Consider the following 24,360-nt stretch of genomic DNA (forward strand, 5'->3'; position numbering starts at 1 on the left):
CTTGTCAAGTCATGAACTGCTCATATGAACACATCAGATTGCACAATAAGGACGACTTTAAATGACTACAATGTGGTTTCACCAGTTTTAATAGCAAATGCTTTGTTACTGGTTCTACTGGGTAGATCCCAAGAATGTAGTTAGTGGCCCGCAGTTGTATATTTTATTCAGAAGACTGTCATAAGTTAACCAAAAACAAGTACAGTACTTCAATGCAAAGGTTCTTTGGAAGATTTAAATGTAAAATAAGAAATTAAAAGAACACACATTTCCATATTCACACACTTTGTATAGTGTTGTGGATAAATTTCGAGTGAAAAACATTGTGGCCATATATTTTATAACAAAGTACGCCACATGCTGTACATGGCGGTACACATGCTTCCACGCGCGCAAGCAGAGCAGATTTTTTTTTTTAAAATAACAGTTGCCGAGCACAGGTCAGCCTAAAATTCCAAGCGGCAAGATGACAATTAAGGCAACGCCACCAGTGGAACGCAACCCGGGCTGGTGATGGTTTCTGCCTGCATGTCCCTGAAGGCGCGAGAAAACTTGTTCCTGAGCACGTGGTGCGTGTGTGCCCACTGTGCGTGCTGCACATCTGTGCCGAGCGCGCCGACATAGTGTGTGCTCAGCGCATGGTGAGCCCGCGCCTGCAGGTACAGCACGTCGCGCACGCGCGTCGTTTCTCCTGCTATCTGGTGGTACGTCTTTGCTTGCTCCAGGTTCTCCACGCACTTCTCCATCGCTGTGTGAAAACAAGTGGGGTCAAGAGGAGTTATTTCTTACATTAACAGGGAATTTCTGCGGTGACTGGATGATTCAGGGGACAACTAGCTATCGTTCGGGCACTGCTTGCCATTTTCACAGAACACCTCTGCTGACCTGAACCAGTGGGGCTCGCTGCCCTACAACCCATTTGGGGTGTTAACAGACTGGATCTGGACACTCATCGGTGAGCATACAATTAATAGAAATGGCTAAATATGCACAAAAGTTTTAAGAGATGGGCTGATGTGGTACATACAAACTTATGCTGAATGGACTCGCTGACAACTGGTACCAGTGGTGTCATGATTGGCCTCTGTGGAGGGGACTCGAAAGATGGCAACTACCCTCCAGCAACAATGGGAGCTGGAGGAGTTATTCTTGACAATGAGCAGAACACTGCTTAGCTAAACAGCAGAAAGTTGGCAGAGTGGGCAGCACAGGTGGTACATTTGCCAGTTATCTTACTCAGTTAACCCATAACATCTATGTCTGTCCTGTGCCTTCCTGCCATTGAGTCTTTGACACATCATATGCCCTCATCTAGCCTGCCAATTAGTGGTGAATGGCAGTGCAGGGTGCAACTGACGTCGGGAGTATGTGGTTGTCGATTAGTATGCTAGTGCTGCAGCTGCCGCGGGCCTTACACTCTGGGGAGGCGTTGATGTTGGAGTCGTGTGCAGTGCGTGACAAGGCGGCCTGCGTCTGGGCGAGTGTCCTCAGGGCACGCGCCCTCTCACACATGGCGCCATGAGCCAGGATTCCACACACCACTCCACACACCAGGGCATTTGCCTGTTCCGCCTGGGACAGCAGCAGCTGGAATACATATCACACACAAACCGTTAACTGAGCACTTACACAACATGACGACAGGATCACGAACCACGAGCACAATATCGCCTACTACCCTTAAAGGATAACTAAGCACTTGTATAGAATCAATGATCACTTACACAACATGACCGATGGTCTTCTTCTTCTTTAGTGCTGCCTAACGGCGTGTGCGACTTCACGATGATATTGGTCCCGGTCTAGCACGGCGTGTAGAGTTTGTGCTGTTGTTAATTGTAGCCATGTTTTGATGTTACTGAGCCATGTCGTTTTTGGCCGTCCTGGTCGTTTTTTCCCTTCGATTTTTCCTTCCAGGATTTGCTTTAATAGCTGGTATTTGTGGTCGTTTCGGGCAATGTGGCCTAGGTAGTAACACTTCCTGCTAATGATGGTCTTCAGCAGTTGCCTGTCAGTGCCCATATCTTGCAGAACTTGTGTATTGGTGGTTTTGGCTGTCCATGGGATTTTCAGCATTCTTCGATACAGCCACATCTCGAAAGCTTCAAGCCTTTTTGTTGCTGTTGTTGTCAATGTCCACGTCTCTACTCCGTACAGCAAAATTGACCAGATGTAGCATTTCAGTGTGCGCAGTTTCAGTGATGTACTCAAGTTGCGGTCTGCAAGGAGTGTTTTCCATTTAATAAATGCTTGCCTTGCTTGTTCAATTCTGCTCTTGATTTCGACTTCATGGTTCAACTGATCGTCAATGATTACACCAAGGTATTTAAATCGGTGTACTTGTTCCAATTTTTCGCTGCCAAGCTTGATTGTTATTTCGCTTGTAGTTCGGCTGACCTTCATAACCTTTGTTTTCTTTTTATTAATTCGTAAGCCCCATATTTGACTCTCTGTGGCAACCTCGTCCAAGATTTGTTGTAGGTCTTGTTCCGAATCGGCCAGCAGTGCAGTGTCGTCAGCATACCTGATGTTGTTGATGTATTGTCCATTGACTTTAATACCAATGTTTTTATCTGCTAGTGTTCGATCAAAAATCTGCTCCGAGTAGATGTTGAAAAGACTGGGTGAAAGTGGGCAGCCTTGTCGTACACCTTTTTGTATTGGTGTTGGATCTGTCAATTCGTTGTCATATCGGAGTTGGGCTGTTTGCTTCCAATAAAGAGCAATGATGAAGTTGATGTCGTTTTTATCTAGTCCCAGTTGTTTTAATAGAGCAGCTAGTCGGTCGTGGTCGACTGAGTCAAAGGCTTTCTCGTAATCTATGAAGCAGATGTACACTTCTTTCTGATGTTCGTAGCATCGCTGTAGTAGTATCTGTAGACAGAAGATTGCTTCTCTTGTGCCTAGTCCTTTGCAGAAGCCAAACTGTGTGTTCTTCAATGCATTTTCGCATGTGGAGCGTATGCGCTGTTGGATCACCTTCAGGAAGACTTTCAGCACGTGGCTCATCAAGCTTATCAGTCTGTAGTCCTCGCATTTCCGGCTTGTTGCTTTCTTTGGTATGGCCACAAAGATGGATTGTAGCCAGTCGGATGGAATTTTATTGCCATTGTATATTTGATTGTACCAATTAGTCAGTTGTCGTATGTTGTTACTGTCTAATAGTTTGAGCAATTCTACATGGATTGTGTCGGGCCCGCACGCTTTGCCTGACTTAGCTGTTTTGATTGCATGTTCTACTTCTGATGTTAAAATGTGTAGAGCGTCTTTCGACATCTGTTGGTCTTTTTCTGCAGATGTTCTCGCAGCGCCATAGAGCTTGTGTATATAGTTTGTCCAGGTGTCCATTTTTTACTGTTTATTTAGGATTGGTTGGTTGTTGTCCGCATACAATGTAGCTGTTGAGGCTGGTCTGTAGATGTTACCAGCTTCTTTGAGCTTCTTGTGCAGAGTAAAATTGTCATGTTTTTTAATTAGTTCTTCAATCTCGGCGCATTGTTCTTCCATCCACTTTTCTTTTGCCTGTCGGATTGCTTCTCTGATCTTGTTGCATTTGTTTGTACTTCTCCAAGTTGTTATTTTTGTACATTCTTCGTTTGCTCATTAGATCGAGAATACAATGTGTCATCCATCGTTGTTTCTTTTTCGGTGGCTGATGTCCCAGCATGACTTCTGTTGTTTCTGTGATGCATTGTTTGAACGAGCGCCAGTACTCCTGAACATCTGCTGTTTCTGTTGTTATTGAGCGGATGCTATCGTTGAGATGTTGCTGTACTTGTCTTTTATCGGCGCTGTTCTTCAGTTTCTCCAGGTCTGCTCGTCTCGTCTTTGTACATTGTATTGATCGCAATTTGAGTCTTATTGTAGCTGTTACTGGGTTATGATCTGACGATATATCGGCTCCAGGGTAGGTTTTTGCTGTAATCACACTGGACTTAAACCTGATGTTAATTAGGATATAATCGATTTGGTTCCTGACGATGTTGTTGTCGGAGTCTTGCGGCGAGGTCCACGTGTACAGTCGTCGAGGTGGTAATTGGAACCACGTGTTAGCAATACTGAAACGTTCTTCTTGGCAGAATTGAACCAGTCTGTCGCCTCGTTCATTCCGTGTTCCTAGTCCGTGTTCTCCGACAATGTTCTGCATTCGACCGTGGCCAACCTTGGCGTTGAAGTCGCCGAGGATTATAGTGATGTCGTGCTTCTTCAGCGGCTTCAGCGTGTTGGTTAGTTGCTCATAGAACGATTCGATTTCATGATCTTGTTTATCTGCTGTTGGAGCATAAACCTGTAGAATGTTCACGTTGACTTTGTTGCCTGCTAATTGTAGTAGTGCTATTCGTTCTGATACTGAGGTAAAGTTGTTGACTTTATTCGCTAATTTCTTGTGTACTATAAAGGCGACACCGTATGTTTGTTTGGTGTTTTCTTCTCCTCCGGAGCAGAAGATGTGGTGTTCACTCGATATAAACTTTTTTGTTCCAGGCCATTTAGTTTCGCTTAGACCGATTATGTTGATTTTAAGTCGATCCATTTCTTGTATGACATTGGCTAGTTTTCCTGCTTTAAGTAAACTTCTAACGTTCCAAGTTGCTACTTTGAAAGGGTTCTTTGACACAAGCTCGGAGATTCTTAGCACCCCTGTCCTATTTAAAGGACGCCGATACTCAGGGCCTTTGTTGATTTTGCTTGTCATCATTGAAGTTTTCAAGGGAGAAATAATCCAAGTAGTTTCCCGTTGCTTTCTTGGATCACAATTTATTTGAAAAGGTCATGTGGGGACCTTTCGAAACGGGTTTTGTCTGACGTCTCCACTGAAGTCTTCCCGCCTTGGGTGACCCTTCTGAGAGCACTAGGCTCTCGACGGTATAGCGATCAGCTTCTCAGACGTACACAAACTCTCTCGCCGCATTAAGGCACCGTTTCTCGAGAGATGGTCACACAGGATTAATAACATACACAAATTAACCACTGGCAGGGCATCACGAACCACTCTACGAGTATCACTATATATCTTAATTTGGAAGCTTTCGTGACTGCAGGAATTATTCTTTGGTTCTTTTCGGTTAAGTCACGTCTAAAAATAAAATAATAAATCAAAATAAAACAACACATTACGACGTTTCGATTGCAACACAAGCAATCATCATCAGGCATAAAAGAAAATAGCAACAAAAATCTAACTAGAAAACTATAGACCGACATACACGCAGACAGACATCACAACGGCACACATAGAGAGGAGTATACAGGCACACGAAAATTAAATAACCTAGTAAAATATTGAAATGTGATGTAATACAACACAGAGAGTCGGTTAACACACAATTAACGCATGGCCTGGTTGACTACGTGTTTCAAAATTTGCTAAGTTAGAATTTTAAGTGTGAGCAACAATTATCTAACTAGAAAACTATAGACAGACATACAAGCAGACAGACATCACAACGGCACACAGAGAGAGGACACAAATCGGCTGTGTGAGCAACAAACATCTAACTAGAAAACTATAGACAGACATACAAGCAGACAGATATCACAACGGCACACAGAGAGAGGACACAAATCGGCACAAAGAGATGGTCGTTTCTGTCACATTTCGATAATTTACTAGGTTATTTAATTTTCGTGTGCTTGTCTCCTAATTTTCTGGCTTGCCTCCCGTGCCGCGTTTGTCCTAATTTTCAGGTTTGCCTCCCGTGCCGCGTCTATCATCTCACTTACAATGGTAGTACGTTGGCGTGAACTCATTGATCTCCCTGCCCTCTCCCTCCCCCTCCTCTCTATATTTAAGGGACCGTCACAGAAACGACCATCTCTTTGTGCCGATTTGTGTCCTCTCTCTGTGTGCCGTTGTGATATCTGTCTGCTTGTATGTCTGTCTATAGTTTTCTAGTTAGATGTTTGTTGCTCACACAGCCGATTTGTGTCCTCTCTCTGTGTGCCGTTGTGATGTCTGTCTGCTTGTATGTCTGTCTATAGTTTTCTAGTTAGATAATTGTTGCTCACACTTAAAATTCTAACTTAGCAAATTTTGAAACACGTAGTCAACCAGGCCATGCGTTAATTGTGTGTTAACCGACTCTCTGTGTTGTATTACATCACATTTCAATATTTTACTAGGTTATTTAATTTTCGTGTGCCTGTATACTCCTCTCTATGTGTGCCGTTGTGATGTCTGTCTGCGTGTATGTCGGTCTATAGTTTTCTAGTTAGATTTTTGTTGCTATTTTCTTTTATGCCTGATGATGATTGCTTGTGTTGCAATCGAAACGTCGTAATGTGTTGTTTTATTTTGATTTATTATTTTATTTTTAGACGTGACTTAACCGAAAAGAACCAAAGAATAATTCCTGCAGTCACGAAAGCTTCCAAATTAAGATTGAACCACTTCTACGGGGAAGTTTTAAACTTATCCTTTTTTCTTTCTGGCTATTTGTTCTCTCTGCCTGTGTCCTCTCCTTGAAATTTCACACTTAAAATTCTAACTTAGCAAATTTTGAAACACGTAATAAACCAGGCTATGCGTTAATTGTGTGTTAACCGACTTTCTGTGTTGTATTACATCACATTTCGATAATTTACTAGGTTATTTAATTTTCGTGTGCTTGTCTCCTAATTTTCTGGCTTGCCTCCCGTGCCGCGTTTGTCCTAATTTTCAGGTTTGCCTCCCGTGCCGCGTCTATCATCTCACTTACAATGGTAGTACGTTGGCGTGAACTCATTGATCTCCCCGCCCTCTCCCTCCCCCCGTCCCCTCCCCCTCCTCTCTATATTTAAGGGACCGTCACAGAAACGACCATCTCTTTGTGCCAATTTGTGTCCTCTCTCTGTGTGCCGTTGTGATATCTGTCTGCTTGTATGTCTGTCTATAGTTTTCTAGTTAGATGTTTGTTGCTCACACAGCCGATTTGTGTCCTCTCTCTGTGTGCCGTTGTGATGTCTGTCTGCTTGTATGTCTGTCTATAGTTTTCTAGTTAGATAATTGTTGCTCACACTTAAAATTCTAACTTAGCAAATTTTGAAACACGTAGTCAACCAGGCCATGCGTTAATTGTGTGTTAACCGACTCTCTGTGTTGTATTACATCACATTTCAATATTTTACTAGGTTATTTAATTTTCGTGTGCCTGTATACTCCTCTCTATGTGTGCCGTTGTGATGTCTGTCTGCGTGTATGTCGGTCTATAGTTTTCTAGTTAGATTTTTGTTGCTATTTTCTTTTATGCCTGATGATGATTGCTTGTGTTGCAATCGAAACGTCGTAATGTGTTGTTTTATTTTGATTTATTATTTTATTTTTAGACGTGACTTAACCGAAAAGAACCAAAGAATAATTCCTGCAGTCACGAAAGCTTCCAAATTAAGATTGAACCACTTCTACGGGGAAGTTTTAAACTTATCCTTTTTTCTTTCTGGCTATTTGTTCTCTCTGCCTGTGTCCTCTCCTTGAAATTTCACACTTAAAATTCTAACTTAGCAAATTTTGAAACACGTAATAAACCAGGCTATGCGTTAATTGTGTGTTAACCGACTTTCTGTGTTGTATTACATCACATTTCGATAATTTACTAGGTTATTTAATTTTCGTGTGCTTGTCTCCTAATTTTCTGGCTTGCCTCCCGTGCCGCGTTTGTCCTAATTTTCAGGTTTGCCTCCCGTGCCGCGTCTATCATCTCACTTACAATGGTAGTACGTTGGCGTGAACTCATTGATCTCCCCGCCCTCTCCCTCCCCCCGTCCCCTCCCCCTCCTCTCTATATTTAAGGGACCGTCACAGAAACGACCATCTCTTTGTGCCGATTTGTGTCCTCTCTCTGTGTGCCGTTGTGATATCTGTCTGCTTGTATGTCTGTCTATAGTTTTCTAGTTAGATGTTTGTTGCTCACACAGCCGATTTGTGTCCTCTCTCTGTGTGCCGTTGTGATGTCTGTCTGCTTGTATGTCTGTCTATAGTTTTCTAGTTAGATAATTGTTGCTCACACTTAAAATTCTAACTTAGCAAATTTTTAAACACGTAGTCAACCAGGCCATGCGTTAATTGTGTGTTAACCGACTCTCTGTGTTGTATTACATCACATTTCAATATTTTACTAGGTTATTTAATTTTCGTGTGCCTGTATACTCCTCTCTATGTGTGCCGTTGTGATGTCTGTCTGCGTGTATGTCGGTCTATAGTTTTCTAGTTAGATTTTTGTTGCTATTTTCTTTTATGCCTGATGATGATTGCTTGTGTTGCAATCGAAACGTCGTAATGTGTTGTTTTATTTTGATTTATTATTTTATTTTTAGACGTGACTTAACCGAAAAGAACCAAAGAATAATTCCTGCAGTCACGAAAGCTTCCAAATTAAGATTGAACCACTTCTACGGGGAAGTTTTAAACTTATCCTTTTTTCTTTCTGGCTATTTGTTCTCTCTGCCTGTGTCCTCTCCTTGAAATTTCACACTTAAAATTCTAACTTAGCAAATTTTGAAACACGTAATAAACCAGGCTATGCGTTAATTGTGTGTTAACCGACTTTCTCTGTTGTATTACATCACATTTCGATAATTTACTAGGTTATTTAATTTTCGTGTGCTTGTCTCCTAATTTTCTGGCTTGCCTCCCGTGCCGCGTTTGTCCTAATTTTCAGGTTTGCCTCCCGTGCCGCGTCTATCATCTCACTTACAATGGTAGTACGTTGGCGTGAACTCATTGATCTCCCCGCCCTCTCCCTCCCCCCGTCCCCTCCCCCCTCCTCTCTATATTTAAGGGACCGTCACAGAAACGACCATCTCTTTGTGCCGATTTGTGTCCTCTCTCTGTGTGCCGTTGTGATATCTGTCTGCTTGTATGTCTGTCTATAGTTTTCTAGTTAGATGTTTGTTGCTCACACAGCCGATTTGTGTCCTCTCTCTGTGTGCCGTTGTGATGTCTGTCTGCTTGTATGTCTGTCTATAGTTTTCTAGTTAGATAATTGTTGCTCACACTTAAAATTCTAACTTAGCAAATTTTTAAACACGTAGTCAACCAGGCCATGCGTTAATTGTGTGTTAACCGACTCTCTGTGTTGTATTACATCACATTTCAATATTTTACTAGGTTATTTAATTTTCGTGTGCCTGTATACTCCTCTCTATGTGTGCCGTTGTGATGTCTGTCTGCGTGTATGTCGGTCTATAGTTTTCTAGTTAGATTTGTGTTGCTATTTTCTTTCATGCCTGATGATGATTGCTTGTGTTGCAATCGAAACGTCGTAATGTGTTGTTTTATTCTGATTTATTATTTTATTTTTAGACGTGACTTAACCGAAAAGAACCAAAGAATTATCACTATATACTTAAACAATTCTAGTACCCACTCACCAGAAATTACTCACAAAGGATCATTAACCAGTCACAGTATAAATAACAAACTGCACATGCATGATCAATTACCACTCGAATGGTCCCTATGTCACACCATTAATCATTTGCTGTGCACTGCATAGCTATAAATTGCTTTAAAAGATTATGCAGGATTTTCTATACATGATGATATCCTAACACCTTATCACAGCAGTCAGCATGGTCGAATAAAATTGAGTTCTCAGGATGCTACTAACTGCGGCGTGTTATATTTTGTAAACAAGTGGTATTCATTCTGGAACAGATTCACAATGATTACATCAATGTGATTGGCCACCAATGCCTTTATAATCACTATCTGTAGGCACCCAAGAGTCTCCCCCTGATGCAAGCTGTATTGCTGCTGTGTGGAGCATCTCACAGCTGAAACAAGCAAGTCTAAAACAACGCAAGTCTGAGACTCGACATGTGTGCTTATGTTTCATGCCGAAAGTTGTAAACAATATATACATTTTATTGATTAAAAATACATGTTATTTTATATAGCATGTATTGGATGAAAACTATATTTTTTCGAACAATTTTTTGTGTTTAGTTGATTGTCTTTCCTCCGCACCTCCGAGTAACATGGTTGGTGGTTATGTACGGTGTGAAACAAGCTCTACATACATAAAACATGATTATCAAACTATATTAGTATTAAGCAGATGTAGCAGCATTTATTAATACAAAAAATCTACGTAAACAAGATCTCAGATAAGACCTCAGGAAAGAAGATTTGAATTCAGTTATGCTGCCAAAAATGCAATGCTTAGCCTCACAACAAGTACGAGTTAAAGAAAATTGGTTTAAACTACTTGGTAAAGTACATTAACGTGTAATGTAAAGTACAAGCCTTTATCAATCCATTACTGAATAAAGGTCACCCCCCGGTGCCCAATTGGTAAACGGGTGCCCAGAATCAGTTCACATATCATTCGCCACTGGTGATGGCTGTTGCAAGAATCAAATTTATGGTGCTGGGCTTATAACACCGTGTATGAACCATAGTGCCGCCACTGCATCCCTGTCAGCCTTGAGACATGCTTACATTCGATATATCGAATAGAACTGACCAACAAAACATATCAAAAGTTTCACATTTCATAATAAAAAAAATTATACTGATCATGAACGGTGACATCACTGTGTACTATTCCACAACACGATAACTGCTTTGTTTATATGCCTGAGGTACGGAGTGCTGCATGAGCACATTCTCTATCTGCACCGCAACACGCATCCTGCATACTACACTGGTCCCTGTATCGGACCGGAGGAGCATTATTAGCGCCACAATATATGGGGATCGAGTGCAATAATAACGCCTTACCAACAAGGAATAAAAGTAAGTTTACTGTCCTATTACATTGTGAAATATCAAACAAGTGCTGTAGAAAGGATAACTATATCTCATAATTGGGTCTGTATAGCTATCCTGTTACATGAATTGTGCAAATGTGGTCCAACAGCTCATATACAATAGCAAACAAATTACATTTTTGAAACTGTGCATGAATAAAAAAAACACGTGAAAGAATGTACTTATCCCCAGTGAATCAGCGTTGGGGGATTAAGCAATGGAGCCATGAAGTGCTTGGGTCACTCGCCTGCAGGTTAACAAGGTAAATGGGAGTATAATAATACGTTTTTTGACCTACCTGTGCATATCAAGTGTTTCCCCTATGTGTGGGGTTTATTCTATATAGTGTGGCTTCGTCTTGCACGAACCAAAATTACATAAATATTGAGCAAACACAACACAGAACTCAGTTAAGGTGTAAGTATGAGTCAAATAACAAAAAAAATTGGAAACAAAAATAATAGTTCGTATTCTCAGTTATGTTCATCATGAAACGGCAATGTTGTATGTTAAATGGCAGAGTAGCCAACTCACGTTGGAAGGTAGCGAGCTCAAATCCCATTCAGTGCTTGACTCAACCAATTTTGCCATACTTTGCTAAATTCAACAGTATTTGTCATGAAGAACTACAATAAATAATGTAAATGTAAGAATATGAAACAATTGTAAAAAGCACGTTCAAAATATGATTGTACGTGCATACAAAAACAGATGGCTCCACCAATTTTACCATGAAATTTAGATTCCTGAAGGTTGGCGGATTGCCTACCTGTGGTTGTATGTATTTAGTCAAATTCATAATGTAATGAATTCTAATTTGAAAATCAGTATCCAGACTCTATTCGCATCTCTGGTAAACCCTAGAAACTCCACTGATCATGAAAACATGACCACAGTGTGCCCTGCAGCCCATACCTCATAAGCATAGCACGTGAGTGTGCAGGGACGCACAACTGCACCCGGGCACATCACAACCACACGACGCCACCGCTATGCCTACCTGTGCGTGTGCCAGGCTGACAGCCGCGCTGCTGAGCAGCCCGTGGGCGTGCTGAGTGCGCGCCTCCTGCAAGGCTCGCAGCAGCAGGGGCACGGCGCGCTCGGGGCTCCCGCACGCCACGTGCACCTCCCCCAGCGCCAGCAAACTCCTGTGGATTAGTGCCGACGTGCAGCAGGGAGATAAAACAAACTCCTGTGGATTAGCGCCGACGTGCAGCAGAGAGATAAAACAAACTCCTGTGGATTAGTGCCGACGTGCAGCAGGGAGATAAAACAAACTCCTGTGGATTAGCGCTGCGCAGCAGGGAGATAAAACAAACTCCTGTGGATTAGCGCTGCGCAGCAGGGAGATAAAACAAACTCCTGTGGATTAGCGCTGCGCAGCAGGGAGATAAAACAAACTCCTGTGGATTAGCGCTGCGCAGCAGGGAGATAAAACAAACTCCTGTGGATTAGCGCCGACGTGCAGCAGGGAGATAAAACAAACTCCTGTGGATTAGTGCCGACGTGCAGCAGGGAGATAAAAGAAACTCCTGTGGATTAGCGCTGACGTGCAGCAGGGAGATAAAACAAACTCCTGTGGATTAGCGCTGCGCAGCAGGGAGATAAAACAAACTCCTGTGGATTAGCGCTGACGTGCAGCAGGGAGATAAAACAAACTCCTGTGGATTAGCGCTGCGCAGCAGGGAGATAAAACAAACTCCTGTGGATTAGCGCCGACGTGCAGGGAGACGGAAGAACTACTGCAACTTCTGAACACAGCGCTGTTCTGATGATTGTTTCCAAATTTGGTTCCAATCACTGTGATTTTATTTTCTTAATTGTATTCCAATTTGTGCCATTGGCATCATGTCATGAAACAATAAAGCATTCTGATTGATGCATCGCAATATCATTCATGATGGCCCTTCTAACTCAGCTCTGCATACATCTGCAGAGGAAGAAAATATGAGTGTAACATGGCATTTCATTGTGTTACAAATGGAAGGAATTTATTAAAATAAATTTAACAAATAACAGGGCAAGTTTTCTGTGCATATTCTTTGGGTCGTTCGGTAAAGTCATGTAGATAGAAAAAATTATAACAATAAAATAATAAAAATGCAAATAAAGTGAATGAAAAATATTTCTTATTTTAAAGTCAATGAAAAATAAAAAATATTTTCATTCAATTAATTTTCATTTTTATTATTTTATTGTTATTATTTGTATGATATGACATGCATAAAGTCAATGAAAAATAAAACATATTTTTCATTCAATTAATTCTCATTTTTATTATTTTATTGTTATTATTTTTTCTATCTACGTGACTTTACCGAAAGACCAAAATAATATGAATTCCTGCAGTCACGAAAGCTTTAAGTCAAGATTCTTCTGTGCATCATGTGGATTTCTTTCACTGCAAGGTCACCATACAGACAGCTGACAGAGTTTACCAAGTTGTTACGAGGTCATTGGAAATCCACTCCACGTGGTTTTGAACGCCATCGAGGATGGCGATTGTCTTGTGATGTCACAAGCTCTGCATCAGTGATGCCACAGGTTCCTTCACAGGTTTTGTGTAATAGTCAAGTGATGTCACAGACCCTGTCAAGTAACATTCGAAGCTTTGTGTGACAGTCAAGGGACATCAGTCAATCCCATTGTTAAATCATGTCACCAGCTCTGTGTGAGTCAAATCATGTCACCAGCTCTATGTGTCAAATCATGTCACCAGCTCTGTGTGAGTCAAATCATGTCACCAGCTATGTGTGAGTCATGTGATGCCACTGGCTCTGTTAGCCAAATGCTGCTACAGGTTCTGTGTGACGTTACTGGCAAGTGGTATCAAAGGACCTGTGAGATAATGGTTTGAGTCAGTCTGACCATGTGTTAATAGTGGATCAATGCCTATATATGCTCTAATTAAACAGTTGTCGTAAATTCCAAACATACTAGGTGAAATCTCTGAAAGTTAAATGTGGCCTCTGCTTCCATTTACACCAATCAGCTGTGATAATTGTATACAAGAGATGTTGATCCGTGGATATGTTTAGGTGTGTAACATTCACGAATGTGTGTGTATGGTGTTTGCATATGCAGGTTGCTGCTTTGCTATGTTAGTGTTATCTGGCTTTGACCCTAGGTCAGCTAAACTCGGGTACACTGCGGTCAAAACTTGTATGCTCCACGTCCACAAGCAGCACACACGACTCTCACTTGGTGTGCAGCTCGGGTGTGTACCCAAGTCGGTTTTCCTCGCACAGTCTCATGAGAGTCTGCAGGAGCTGTGCACACTCCAGTAGACGGCCCTGTGCTCTCAGCACGTTCACCTGGCTGCACGCATGCGGCACACGAAAATAACGCACACATCATGGTGTGCGAGCCAAGTGTACATGCATCAACACACAAACATGGCACAGTACTACATATACAGAATACCATGCACGTGAAACAACCCAATACAGCAAGTATACAACACAAGTATGATATGACACGCATACATATGTACACGTTATTCGGTACATACTATACACAGAGCAACGCACATAGCATATAATACTTATCCACACAAAACACCAGCACAGCGTTTCATGCACCACACAAAGTGAATATATATAGCACACCATGCACACAGCACAATACAGCATGCACGACACATGCACAATATAGCATACACAGAACACAGCACACAGAAATATGGACAAGCATGTGCAGAATATTTTAATAGCCCATATGTACAGCCCAACTAAAGCCACATGCGGCATACCACTTATTCAGAAAAGCATTGATATATAGCACATAATACCTCACACACAACACCAATAGCACAGGACTCACATTTTTAAAATTGTGTTTCAAATGGAGGTGTGCTGGAGATTTAACCACCTTTGTGTAAACAGTGACCTTACATCATTCTTACCCCCTTCTAATTTTCTCCCTCTCCTAATTTGAAACTAAAGCAGGAGAAAACACATTAGTGCCTCCTAAATACATTTTAATTGCACCCATAGATATATGCACCCACTTTACACGGGCGTGCATAGCAGTCTGCATAACGAGTGGCTCGTACAAAACGCAGCGACACTGTGGCGTAAACGCCTGTGCTGTACCTGTACATGCCCTCGGCAGGGTTGAGGGCTGTGATGTGTGGGATGAGCGCCTCTGCGACGTGGGGACGGCCCGCTCTCACCTCACGTTGCACACTCACAGCTAGCTCTACCAGCTTCCACAACTAGCGCAAAAAAACAAAGATGACCTGTTTTAGCCTCAAAATACCATTGGAGCAAGTGCTGTTAGCGAGTACCTATGAAGACCGGCACGTCAAACGAGGTGGGTGGCCATCACCATGCCTGGTCGCCTTTGTCTCCCAAGTGGCGATGTTTACACATCCTACCAGGTACTCATTTGAGGTGTCGACCAGTTATGGGAGGCCCAGAACTCGTTCAGATAATCGTTACTGGTGTTGGCCATGAGCGGGATTCAAACCCTTTTCACCGGGTCGGGAGTGCAGTGCGCTAAACCGCTACACTACAGCTCCCCATAAGTGGAAAGCACACTAACACACTTCAACTTCAATAAAACTCAGCACATATTTATCAATAACACTGCCTTAAAAAGAACAAAAAAAGTGTTTCAGGCAATTGCCCTTCTTCACAGCAAAGAGATACTTTTCAAGGTAAAGTCACAAATGTGGTATAATACAACGATTTACAGCACTAAGTCACTCCAAGACCTCCTGACACTGACTCGATTATGGATGTTGTTGGACCATAATGGAACACACGAGTTGGGTTATTGAAGGGGGGCTTGAAGCAGTTCTGACATCACTTGCCACTGATATTAGCCATTATCGGGAATTGAACTCAGGTTACGGAGCTCTTAACCGTGTGTAAACCACTGTGCCCTTGCTCCCCCATAAATGTTAATTTCACAAATGAATGCACATTTACTCAACATATGCACGCTCATGTTTAAGCGTAAGCATGACGAGGTATACCAATAATAAAACGTATTAACACATTGTGTAAGAAATATAAATACAAATAACATCTCCCTGTCAGGGAATTTTATAATGCTCCCACCTGGCATTGCAGGATTCATTTGAAAAGGAAACAAAATGTAACGCCATTCAATTGACGTGTCATTCAATTGATGTGTCATTCAAGTAAAACTTATCGTAGCACATTATTTTCACGTTAATTTAAGTTTTCATGACAGTGAAATTGCAATAAGAAAATCATGGACAACTCTACACTGGACAGTGGAGTACAGTGGCAAATGACAAAAGAAATGGAAACTAACTGAAAAGGGCACAAAAATGCATAAATACATGCTGTTTGATAGGATGCTGATGTGAAGAGGAACACACGGATTAGAGAAAACACATGAATCATATGCACTTTAACGAGAAGTAAGGGGGTTTGGACAAGACATGCTAACAACGGAGTGGTGGCAAAAGGAACACGCCTTAGGGAACATCCACCACAGAGATGGGACGATGAAAGCAGCTCATGTGCAGGTGCTCTCGATGGAATGTTGCATCACGGGACTGTGAGAGACAGAGAGCTAGGAGAAGCCTGCATGTGCTATAATATTACGTACCATTCTCATTAGTAAGTGGAAGTGATCATTTGAGCTATCATTTGTGACCAGGTCGCTTCTGAAAAACAGCTGTATAGCTCAGTCGGCCCTACTTGGTAAAATAAAAACAGTTAGTTCAGACAAAGTGCTGTAAATTACAGAATAATTACCCGAGAAACGTGTGTGTCGTGGGGGAACTTCTCCCGGGCATAGTCGATGACCTCCATAGAGGCCTGGTACAGGCCCTGGTAAAACAAGTACACAGGCAGTTATACAGCAAACAAACAAGTATGTGAGTTAAAATGACACCCTGTCTTGTGTTGTCCAGTGGACTTGGTACATTGTTATTTTAAACCACTGAATGGGCATGTTGGTGGGTACTGTTACTTGAGCAGCAATTAAACCCTTCCCTTCTACACACACATATATTAATGAACTTACCTGATGCGCATGTAGCCTGGCAAGATGGCACAGGGCCACACACAGTGCCTCAGTGTTGGTTTCCCCGGGCCCGTGCGTTGATGGGAAGTCTACCACCGGCTTGTAGCACACCATGCGCTGGGCCTGTTGACACGCCATCACACTGCATACCGTGCACCGTACACAGAAAAAGTGAGTATTTTAGTATAGAAGCCATATGCAGGTAAATACTAAGTAAAATCTTTAAGTGTTATCATATTTACGTGTTGACAAAGTAATACTTGTGTTAAAATAGAGACAAAAACAAAGGCTGTGAGCACACACAGATTTGCGCAAGTCACGGAAAATGCATACAATTACCACACAAATGAATATACCCCTTACATAAGTATCCATTATGAAGCACCTAAGAGCAAAGTGATTCTCTCTGCACACAGGAAAACGAGTCATCATATCCACCCACCTTTTCCCATAAAGGTTCCAGAGTGCTGTCTTCAGGGCGCTGTTGTTGAGTTTCCGCTGTGCAAGCGCCGACATGGCGTGCTGGGCACGACCCCCAACCCTCTCCGCCTCGCTCAGCGATCGGAGAAGCACACTGGGACGCACACCCAGGCTCGCCCGCGCACACACCAACGCCTGCACTCCCAGCCAACTTGTCAGCTGGATGCAAAACAACAGAACACACCACGTCAACTCAAACCATTCCACACCACGTCAAAATGCTGCTTACACGTGATAATACTACAGCGAACAGGGACATCACATGTATGCGTTATAAGCACACCACACAATCTCAGTGTATACTCCACATCAATTATTGTCTCTTGTTCAATTATTTTCTGGAGAAAACAACATATTTTTATGGTGACCGAGTTATCAATGGAAATTTCATCTCACCGAATGACACCGACAGCAAAGTTGAGAAGGAAAAAAGACAAAAGGTTTCTATAATTGCGTGTGATTCTATCAGGGTGCTTTTGCTTGGCTCAACTGACTTACGAAGTAAGCGCCACTGATGCGTGGCATCCCGGCACTCACCGATAGGCCGACCTGGCTGGCTTTCCGCACCGACAGCTCCAGCTGGGACACGCAGCGCACCCCGCGCGCTCGTTCCAGGTGTGCCAGCAGGCTCTGAGTATACGCACACATATGGGCACGACTTTCACAGCACCCACTGACACCAACATTACACGCAAAAAAACATTTGCGGTAATGTTTCATACACATGAAATTACACACAACTGCACTCTTGAAACTGGTGGGAATCAAACTGCCATCGAGTTTAATATTTTCATTGAAAATAGAAGTTTAAATGGTCACATTGACAGCGGCACACAAGCAAAAAAGTCAACACCCTCGTCATTAACACTGGCTTATCTAAAAAAAAAGTATATTGTGTACATGTGCACCTACATACATAGTCCTATACTGTACATGTTTCATAGCCTTGGCAGCACCCAACAGGCATATTGAATTAGACTCAGAATATGTATTTATATTGGACGAATCCGATGACCATTTAAACTTCTATTTCCACCTACAAACTGGCCCGATATCTGTCTGAGACCTTGCAGCCATTCACTGGTAAGACCACCTCTTCTGTTCTTAACCTCACCTGGTATCGTCAATTAAAGACATCTCACTGTCCCCAGGTGATTTGCTCGTTAGTTTCTATGTAGTTTCTATGTAGTTTCTCTGTTCTGGAAGAGGTACATGGATGACACGTTTGTCATCTGGCCACATGGCCGACCGGCTCTGAAACAATTTCTCAACCACATCAATTCCATTCACCCAGCAATCAAATTTACCATGGAGGTAGAAAAGGATGGCATGTTACCCTTCTTGGATGTTTTAATCAAAAGGAGACCAGATGGCTCAATGAGCCACTGTCTACAGGAAAGTAACCCATACTGATGCCTACCTAAAACCTGACTCCCACCACCATCCATCCCGGAAGAATTCCCTCATCAAAACGCTACACCGTAGAGCTCAATGTATCTCCGTCCATGAACACCTGACCAGTGAACTCAAATATGTACACCGGGCTCTCAAGGCAAATGGATACTCTGACTACACAATCCGCAAAGCCATCGACCCAACCGTGAGGAAGGAGCCATCTGAAGATCCAATCAAAACCATCACCTTACCTTACATAGCAGGGATAACCAAAAAGATTTTAAAAAATTAGAACAAACACAAGATCCAGGTCTGATTTAACACAGTACACAAAATTTGTGACCTGATCCCATCTGTGAAGGACAAGATCCCTGACATGCAATATCCCGGCGTCTACAAACTTAGCTGTACTTGCGGCAGCAGTTACATTGGGGAAACCAAACGACATGTCTCGGACCGTGTTCATGAACACAAGACAGATCTGAAACACGGCAGGACCAATACTTCTGCCATAGCTGACCATTACTTTAATGCGGCTGGCTCACATGAAATAGATTTCTCTAAAACGATGGTACTTTGCAAGCTGACTGGCTATCAACAAAGATTAATTCACGAAGCCATCCATAGAAACAGACACAAACACAATTTCAACCGAGACGACGGTTTTAAACTCAGCAATCATTGGAAAGATGTCATCAACCACTTTGGGTCATGATTTGAATTTGTGTTTTCTTGTCAACTACTACCGTCAGCAGTGTGGATGGGCGTAGCGAGGTGCAATTCCCCCCCTCCCATCTCTACCCCTCTCTCCTCCCCCCCATCTCTGCCCCACCCCTTTCTCTCCCCCTGTCTCTCAAACAGCCCTTTCCCCCGCCCACTCACTCTGGAGCCCTTATGAGCAGCTGCATTTGGAAGCTTGCCCCCCTCTTTTCTCTCCACCTGAAGAAGACCGCTTATGTTGCGATCGAAACGTTGTGGGTTTTTTGCTTTTAATTTAGATTTTTTTTTCTATCTACGTGACTTTACCGAAAGAACCAAGAATATAAGCTCTTCTTCACAGATGTCCAGTCGGGGCGGTAAGAATGTTACAACAACAAAACAATAACTTAAAGCTTTCGTGACTGCAGGAATTCATATTCTTTGGGTATTTCGGTGATCGAAACATCATAGTTTTTTGTTATTTTCTTTGAACCTATCTAGGTAACTTTACAGAAAGATCCAAAGAATATAAAAACAAAATAATACAAAACATGATAGGAGTGTAAAGTACAAGAAAGGTAAACAAATCACCCAAAAACATACAAGAAAAACCAAACCATCCCCATCCGACCAGACAAAGCCCACTGAGGTGGTATTACGCAAATATGTTCTTACACGCGCACACCTCTCGTCAAGATCAACAGCTCCCACCAAACATAAGCGCAAGGTCCTCACCAGGCAGTGCTGGAGACACACTTGGTCGTTCTGCCCTTCTGCTTTGCTGATGGACTCCTGCAGGGCCAGCCTCGCTTCATCCCTGCAGTCGCCCAATAGCACAACACGTGTATCAAGAATGCATATGACACCGAGTTGTAATTTTAATTAACAATGATATTTGGCTACTCATTAATTTGACCAAAAAAGTGATAATTGCTAAAAATAGATCTACTTGTGTGGAAAGCACAACATAAAAACACAAGAGTCAACTGACCAAGAACATGAATATACGGATGGATCATTCCACAGTCTGCCTCATGTTAACATCGGTCATCAGCATATGAAATCAGCAAAACCACTGCATTATTTCAATTACGGTAAATGTTTAAACTCCTCAGAACTTAACTCGTACTACTATTAAACATAATCTATGCCTTGACTTTCCTGGCTGGCTGTTGGCTGGGCTCCTCTCTGCCCTCACAGTAACTCTGTTGTTAGTGGCTGCAGCCATTTGCCAATGATTCTAGTTGGGAAATTGGCTAAATGGGATTCTCCATGTGATAAATAAATATCGAATTGACTTGAAATGGCAGAAGTTCGAAAGACATTTAATCGAAAGCGACACCGAAGGGGTTGGAATAACGAATACAGAAGACTAACATGGTTCAAGGCGAGCCGCAAGAGCCGGCCCAAGAGCTCTTCCCAGTTTAAATTAATACGTGGAGCACACTTGACGACCGAGAAAAAAGCTAAATTTATGGAGGTCTCACCAGACTGTCCAAGGTGACCTCTAGGCATGGTACAAACATCCCACGCCTTATGGCTCTGCCCAAAGATTGCAAAACTTTACCATGAGATCACGAGCTTTTTTGTGTGTGTCAGTAGCAGAGACCCTGTGGGGTCTGAAACCTGGCATGGTAATTAGACATCAACATGCCCTGCTCCAGACCTTTAACACAATAGCCAGAAATACTATTTTGGTCAGTTTAACACGTAGGCTTTCGCGACCAATATTATTCATAATAAAGGTTTTTGGGTTAGATCACGTAAGTAGAAATGTGTCATAACGCTCCATCACCCGATACAGCAATTAGTAAGGGATTTGTCAGGTAAACAAAACGGCAATTAGTTACTACTTCAGCCCACTCGTGTGTTGGAGAGTAAATCCACGACATTTACAATTTGAGTACGACGTTTCACTGGTAATTACATCCAGCATCATCAGGTGATTTGCCAGAATAGTGAAGCAATCCACCTGCTTCCGGTCTTAAATAGAGCAGGACGAAATCATCACTGACCCAATCAGGTGCAGAGATCAGAGGCGGGTTTATTGTAATTATATAATGAACTCACACTCTAGCAATTGTGAGTTGATTTCTCCAATTAAAGTGCCACCTTTATCAATATTATAATTCTAGAGGTGGGGGAAAAAGCTCTATTGTAATTAGTTTTTTTTTTATCTAAAAGGAGCTGCACTCACAGGTGTCCAAAGAAGGAGTGTAGGGCGGCCATGTTAAGAGCTGCGTAGCGTGGATTCAGGGCACTTCCCCGGGGCTCCACGCCTCCTGCAATAGCACGTGGCACACAACGCCATCGCACAGCACGCCACTACTTAATAATACAAAACAATGCACATAACCACAACACAGTACGTCACATACGTCTACAGCACAAGATACAATTCAGCCCTGAGTGAAAAATATATTGCTGCAAACAATGACAGACTACAGCACAGCTGATCAATGACAAGCAGAAGATCCTATGGGACCTAACTGGTGCTAATCAGACCGACTGAGAAGTTGGCTTCCTGCCATACAAAATATTCATTTCCACCAATAGAGATGATCGCTGCTGGATGCTTACGGATGGGTGCATGTTACTAATTAATTTTACATATGAATCCTCAGCAAATGTAAATTATATGGTAAAATAAGAGTGTGTCTTCAGTATATCGAGGTTCAGGGCCAAACCTAGGAGCTACGGATATGATTTTACTGACAGATATACAAGGAGGAGAAAAATGAATTGTTGTTGATTAAAATTCTACTTTATACCCAGAATACAGCAGCTATTGGTGATTCTGATAAAGAAGTGGAAATCATAGGAACAGAACCTATACCCTCTGTTGAGCAAAAGGGTGCTTGGGCTCACCGCCTGATGTGCTGAGTGTGGCGCGATCGTAGTAGTGGTGCAGGGAGTGCAGGGATGACAAGGTGTCCCGCACACGGACGGCATTCAGGCACGACACCAGGTGCTGCATTACCAGAAACACACACGTGCATGTTTTAACATAGGGATGCGTGTCTTGGAGGTTGATGAATCCACTCTGGTTGAGTTGGTGAATCTTGTAGATATCATCATGGGTTCGATACTCATCTGTGCAAATCTGTGAATGTTAACCCCTTGTATGTATGGATTTTCTCTGGTCATTCCAGAGAAAAACAACTACGTAAAAATAAAAATTGGCCAAAGATTTCAATGCAAAAACATCCTAAAAATAGAAACTGAGGTTTTTATGCATAAATATTTTTAGTAAGATGTACAGTGCAAGGAGACATACTCTTAACGATAATGACAACATATGTTCAGGATGCCAATAATGACTGATAGTGGTTTGTACTCACAGCCTCATCGCAGTCCGGGTTTGCCCTCAGTAGGCTGGAAAGTCGTGCGTGTAGGTCACGGGGTGCCAGCGCTGCCCCGTCTGCTCTCTGCACTAGGTCAGCCTGTATATGATGCAGCATAACAGCGCAGCACAATGTCATACCATGGCAGCGTAAATCACACCATGGTCATTATAAACAATCTAATGCAATGGTATGTCAATCTCCAAGGTACTGATAACGTGCACAGCAGAGCATGGAAATTGACCTGTAATCCATTGTGATACACATGATAGGTAACTTGTTCTCCCTCCATAGGTCACCTGTGGTGTCCCTCTGTCTCGCACAATGTTCAATATCTCCCACCTCTCACTCCACACAGCTCCTGCTCCACGTGTCCCGACAGACACTAATTAAGGACGCATCATTATTGCACCTCCAATTATCGCACCTCTGATAAGCATGGTTGGTTTTGAGTGGTGTGAACAAGTATAACCCGTAAAAACAAAGTTTTTCACTATAAATCCTTTATATGCGTGGCGGCTAGAGTCCTCTCGTTCTCTGGCTTGAGATGGCTGCCACCTATGGGTCAGATGATTGCATTGCACCATTAAGCAATTGGTCATTAAATATAATATTTTTGTCCTAAAAAGTGTAAAATTTTGGAAAAAAATTTTCACGAACAGTAATTGTCACGCAAAACGAGTCTGTGTGGAAAATGTCAGCTCGAATGAATCATGGGAAGTGGGTTAAAAAACGAACGAAAGATTTGCACAGTCGTAAGCAAGCAAGCGAACTTAATATAAAGGATTTAAAAAATTCAATAACATACATACATTATTGAGCACTCAGCCACATGGAAAGAAGTGGAAAAATGTGCATTCCGGTGATGTATGGCATTAGATAGGTGGAGATACAGAACTGGAAGTGTGTGAAGTGAGTGATGTGGGCAAACAGCAAAGAGAAACATTGAGTGTTGAAAGAGAAGCCAGGACACAGCACCGAGACTCACTATTACCATTATCTTTCAGTTTGAGCTGAACAATCTGCGAGTGCCATCAAGCTGGATATATGCGTACTCACTACAATAGATTACACCACGTTGCCATGCCACGTCATTGAACATTGATATACGACAATACTCTTTCTGACGTTTAACTTCTTCGTGGCTTTAGACAGTACTACGCCAAAATAGATCAGCGCTTGCCACCAAAATCACAGTATGATGTGGGGTGAATGGTTTCATATGTTATATTACTGTGATCAACGTCTCATGAAATGTGCATCACATTTTGTATGACACCACAATTTTCGTTCACGTGCCATTCACATAATCAGCACATACATCAGACATATTCACCATACACAACGGTGAAGTGAGCAACGTATGCATATCTGTGTTAGAGAAGTGGAGGTATAAGGCACATGGCAGATGGCTTGTTAATTAAAGGAGTATAATGATAAAAGTAAGTTATGGAGTCTATGAAGCTCAGAAATGACTGCTTGCTCAATGCATTGACTGACATATACGTGTACACACCTGCTGTATTAGAAAGAATGCAGCTCTTCTTGTAGATAACGCATCCATTTCTAGATCGTCATCGCTGTAAGACACACAACAAACATTGATGTATTAATGAGTGCGTATCTAGAAAGTGTTATGTTGAAGCTCGTTAAGAGGGGTTAGAGCTTACTCAGAACACATCGACATGATGGTGGTGGCAGCAC

At 42.4% G+C, this 24,360-nt stretch overlaps 1 protein-coding gene and 1 long non-coding RNA gene across 4 annotated transcripts in view; one reads left to right on the forward strand and one right to left on the reverse strand.

The window, feature by feature from the left end:
• Positions 1-73: 73 nt before the first annotated feature.
• Positions 74-24,360, reverse strand: part of ANAPC5 (anaphase promoting complex subunit 5) — a 29,248-nt gene continuing 4,961 nt past the window's right edge. For all 3 annotated transcript variants that reach the window (XM_078595832.1, XM_078595831.1, XM_078595833.1), the window contains 14 exons: positions 24,173-24,236; positions 22,654-22,755; positions 22,181-22,283; positions 21,510-21,594; positions 20,048-20,129; positions 17,756-17,848; positions 17,181-17,377; positions 16,739-16,880; positions 16,468-16,542; positions 14,827-14,948; positions 13,934-14,050; positions 11,733-11,880; positions 1,416-1,587; positions 74-748 (listed from right to left, as the gene is read on the reverse strand). In XM_078595832.1, the coding sequence (XP_078451958.1) occupies positions 474-748; positions 1,416-1,587; positions 11,733-11,880; positions 13,934-14,050; positions 14,827-14,948; positions 16,468-16,542; positions 16,739-16,880; positions 17,181-17,377; positions 17,756-17,848; positions 20,048-20,129; positions 21,510-21,594; positions 22,181-22,283; positions 22,654-22,755; positions 24,173-24,236 (1,777 nt within the window). In that variant the 3' untranslated portion in view covers positions 74-473. The remainder of the gene's footprint in view (positions 749-1,415; positions 1,588-11,732; positions 11,881-13,933; positions 14,051-14,826; positions 14,949-16,467; positions 16,543-16,738; positions 16,881-17,180; positions 17,378-17,755; positions 17,849-20,047; positions 20,130-21,509; positions 21,595-22,180; positions 22,284-22,653; positions 22,756-24,172; positions 24,237-24,360) is intronic.
• Positions 6,822-12,617, forward strand: LOC144719700 (uncharacterized). The gene is made up of 2 exons (XR_013585659.1): positions 6,822-8,676; positions 9,695-12,617. It is a non-coding gene; the product is annotated as an uncharacterized LOC144719700 (long non-coding RNA).

This window comes from Lampetra planeri, chromosome 7, assembly GCF_965212315.1.
Source record: "Lampetra planeri chromosome 7, kcLamPlan1.2.h2, whole genome shotgun sequence".
In the NCBI taxonomy this organism is placed as follows: domain Eukaryota; kingdom Metazoa; phylum Chordata; class Hyperoartia; order Petromyzontiformes; family Petromyzontidae; genus Lampetra; species Lampetra planeri.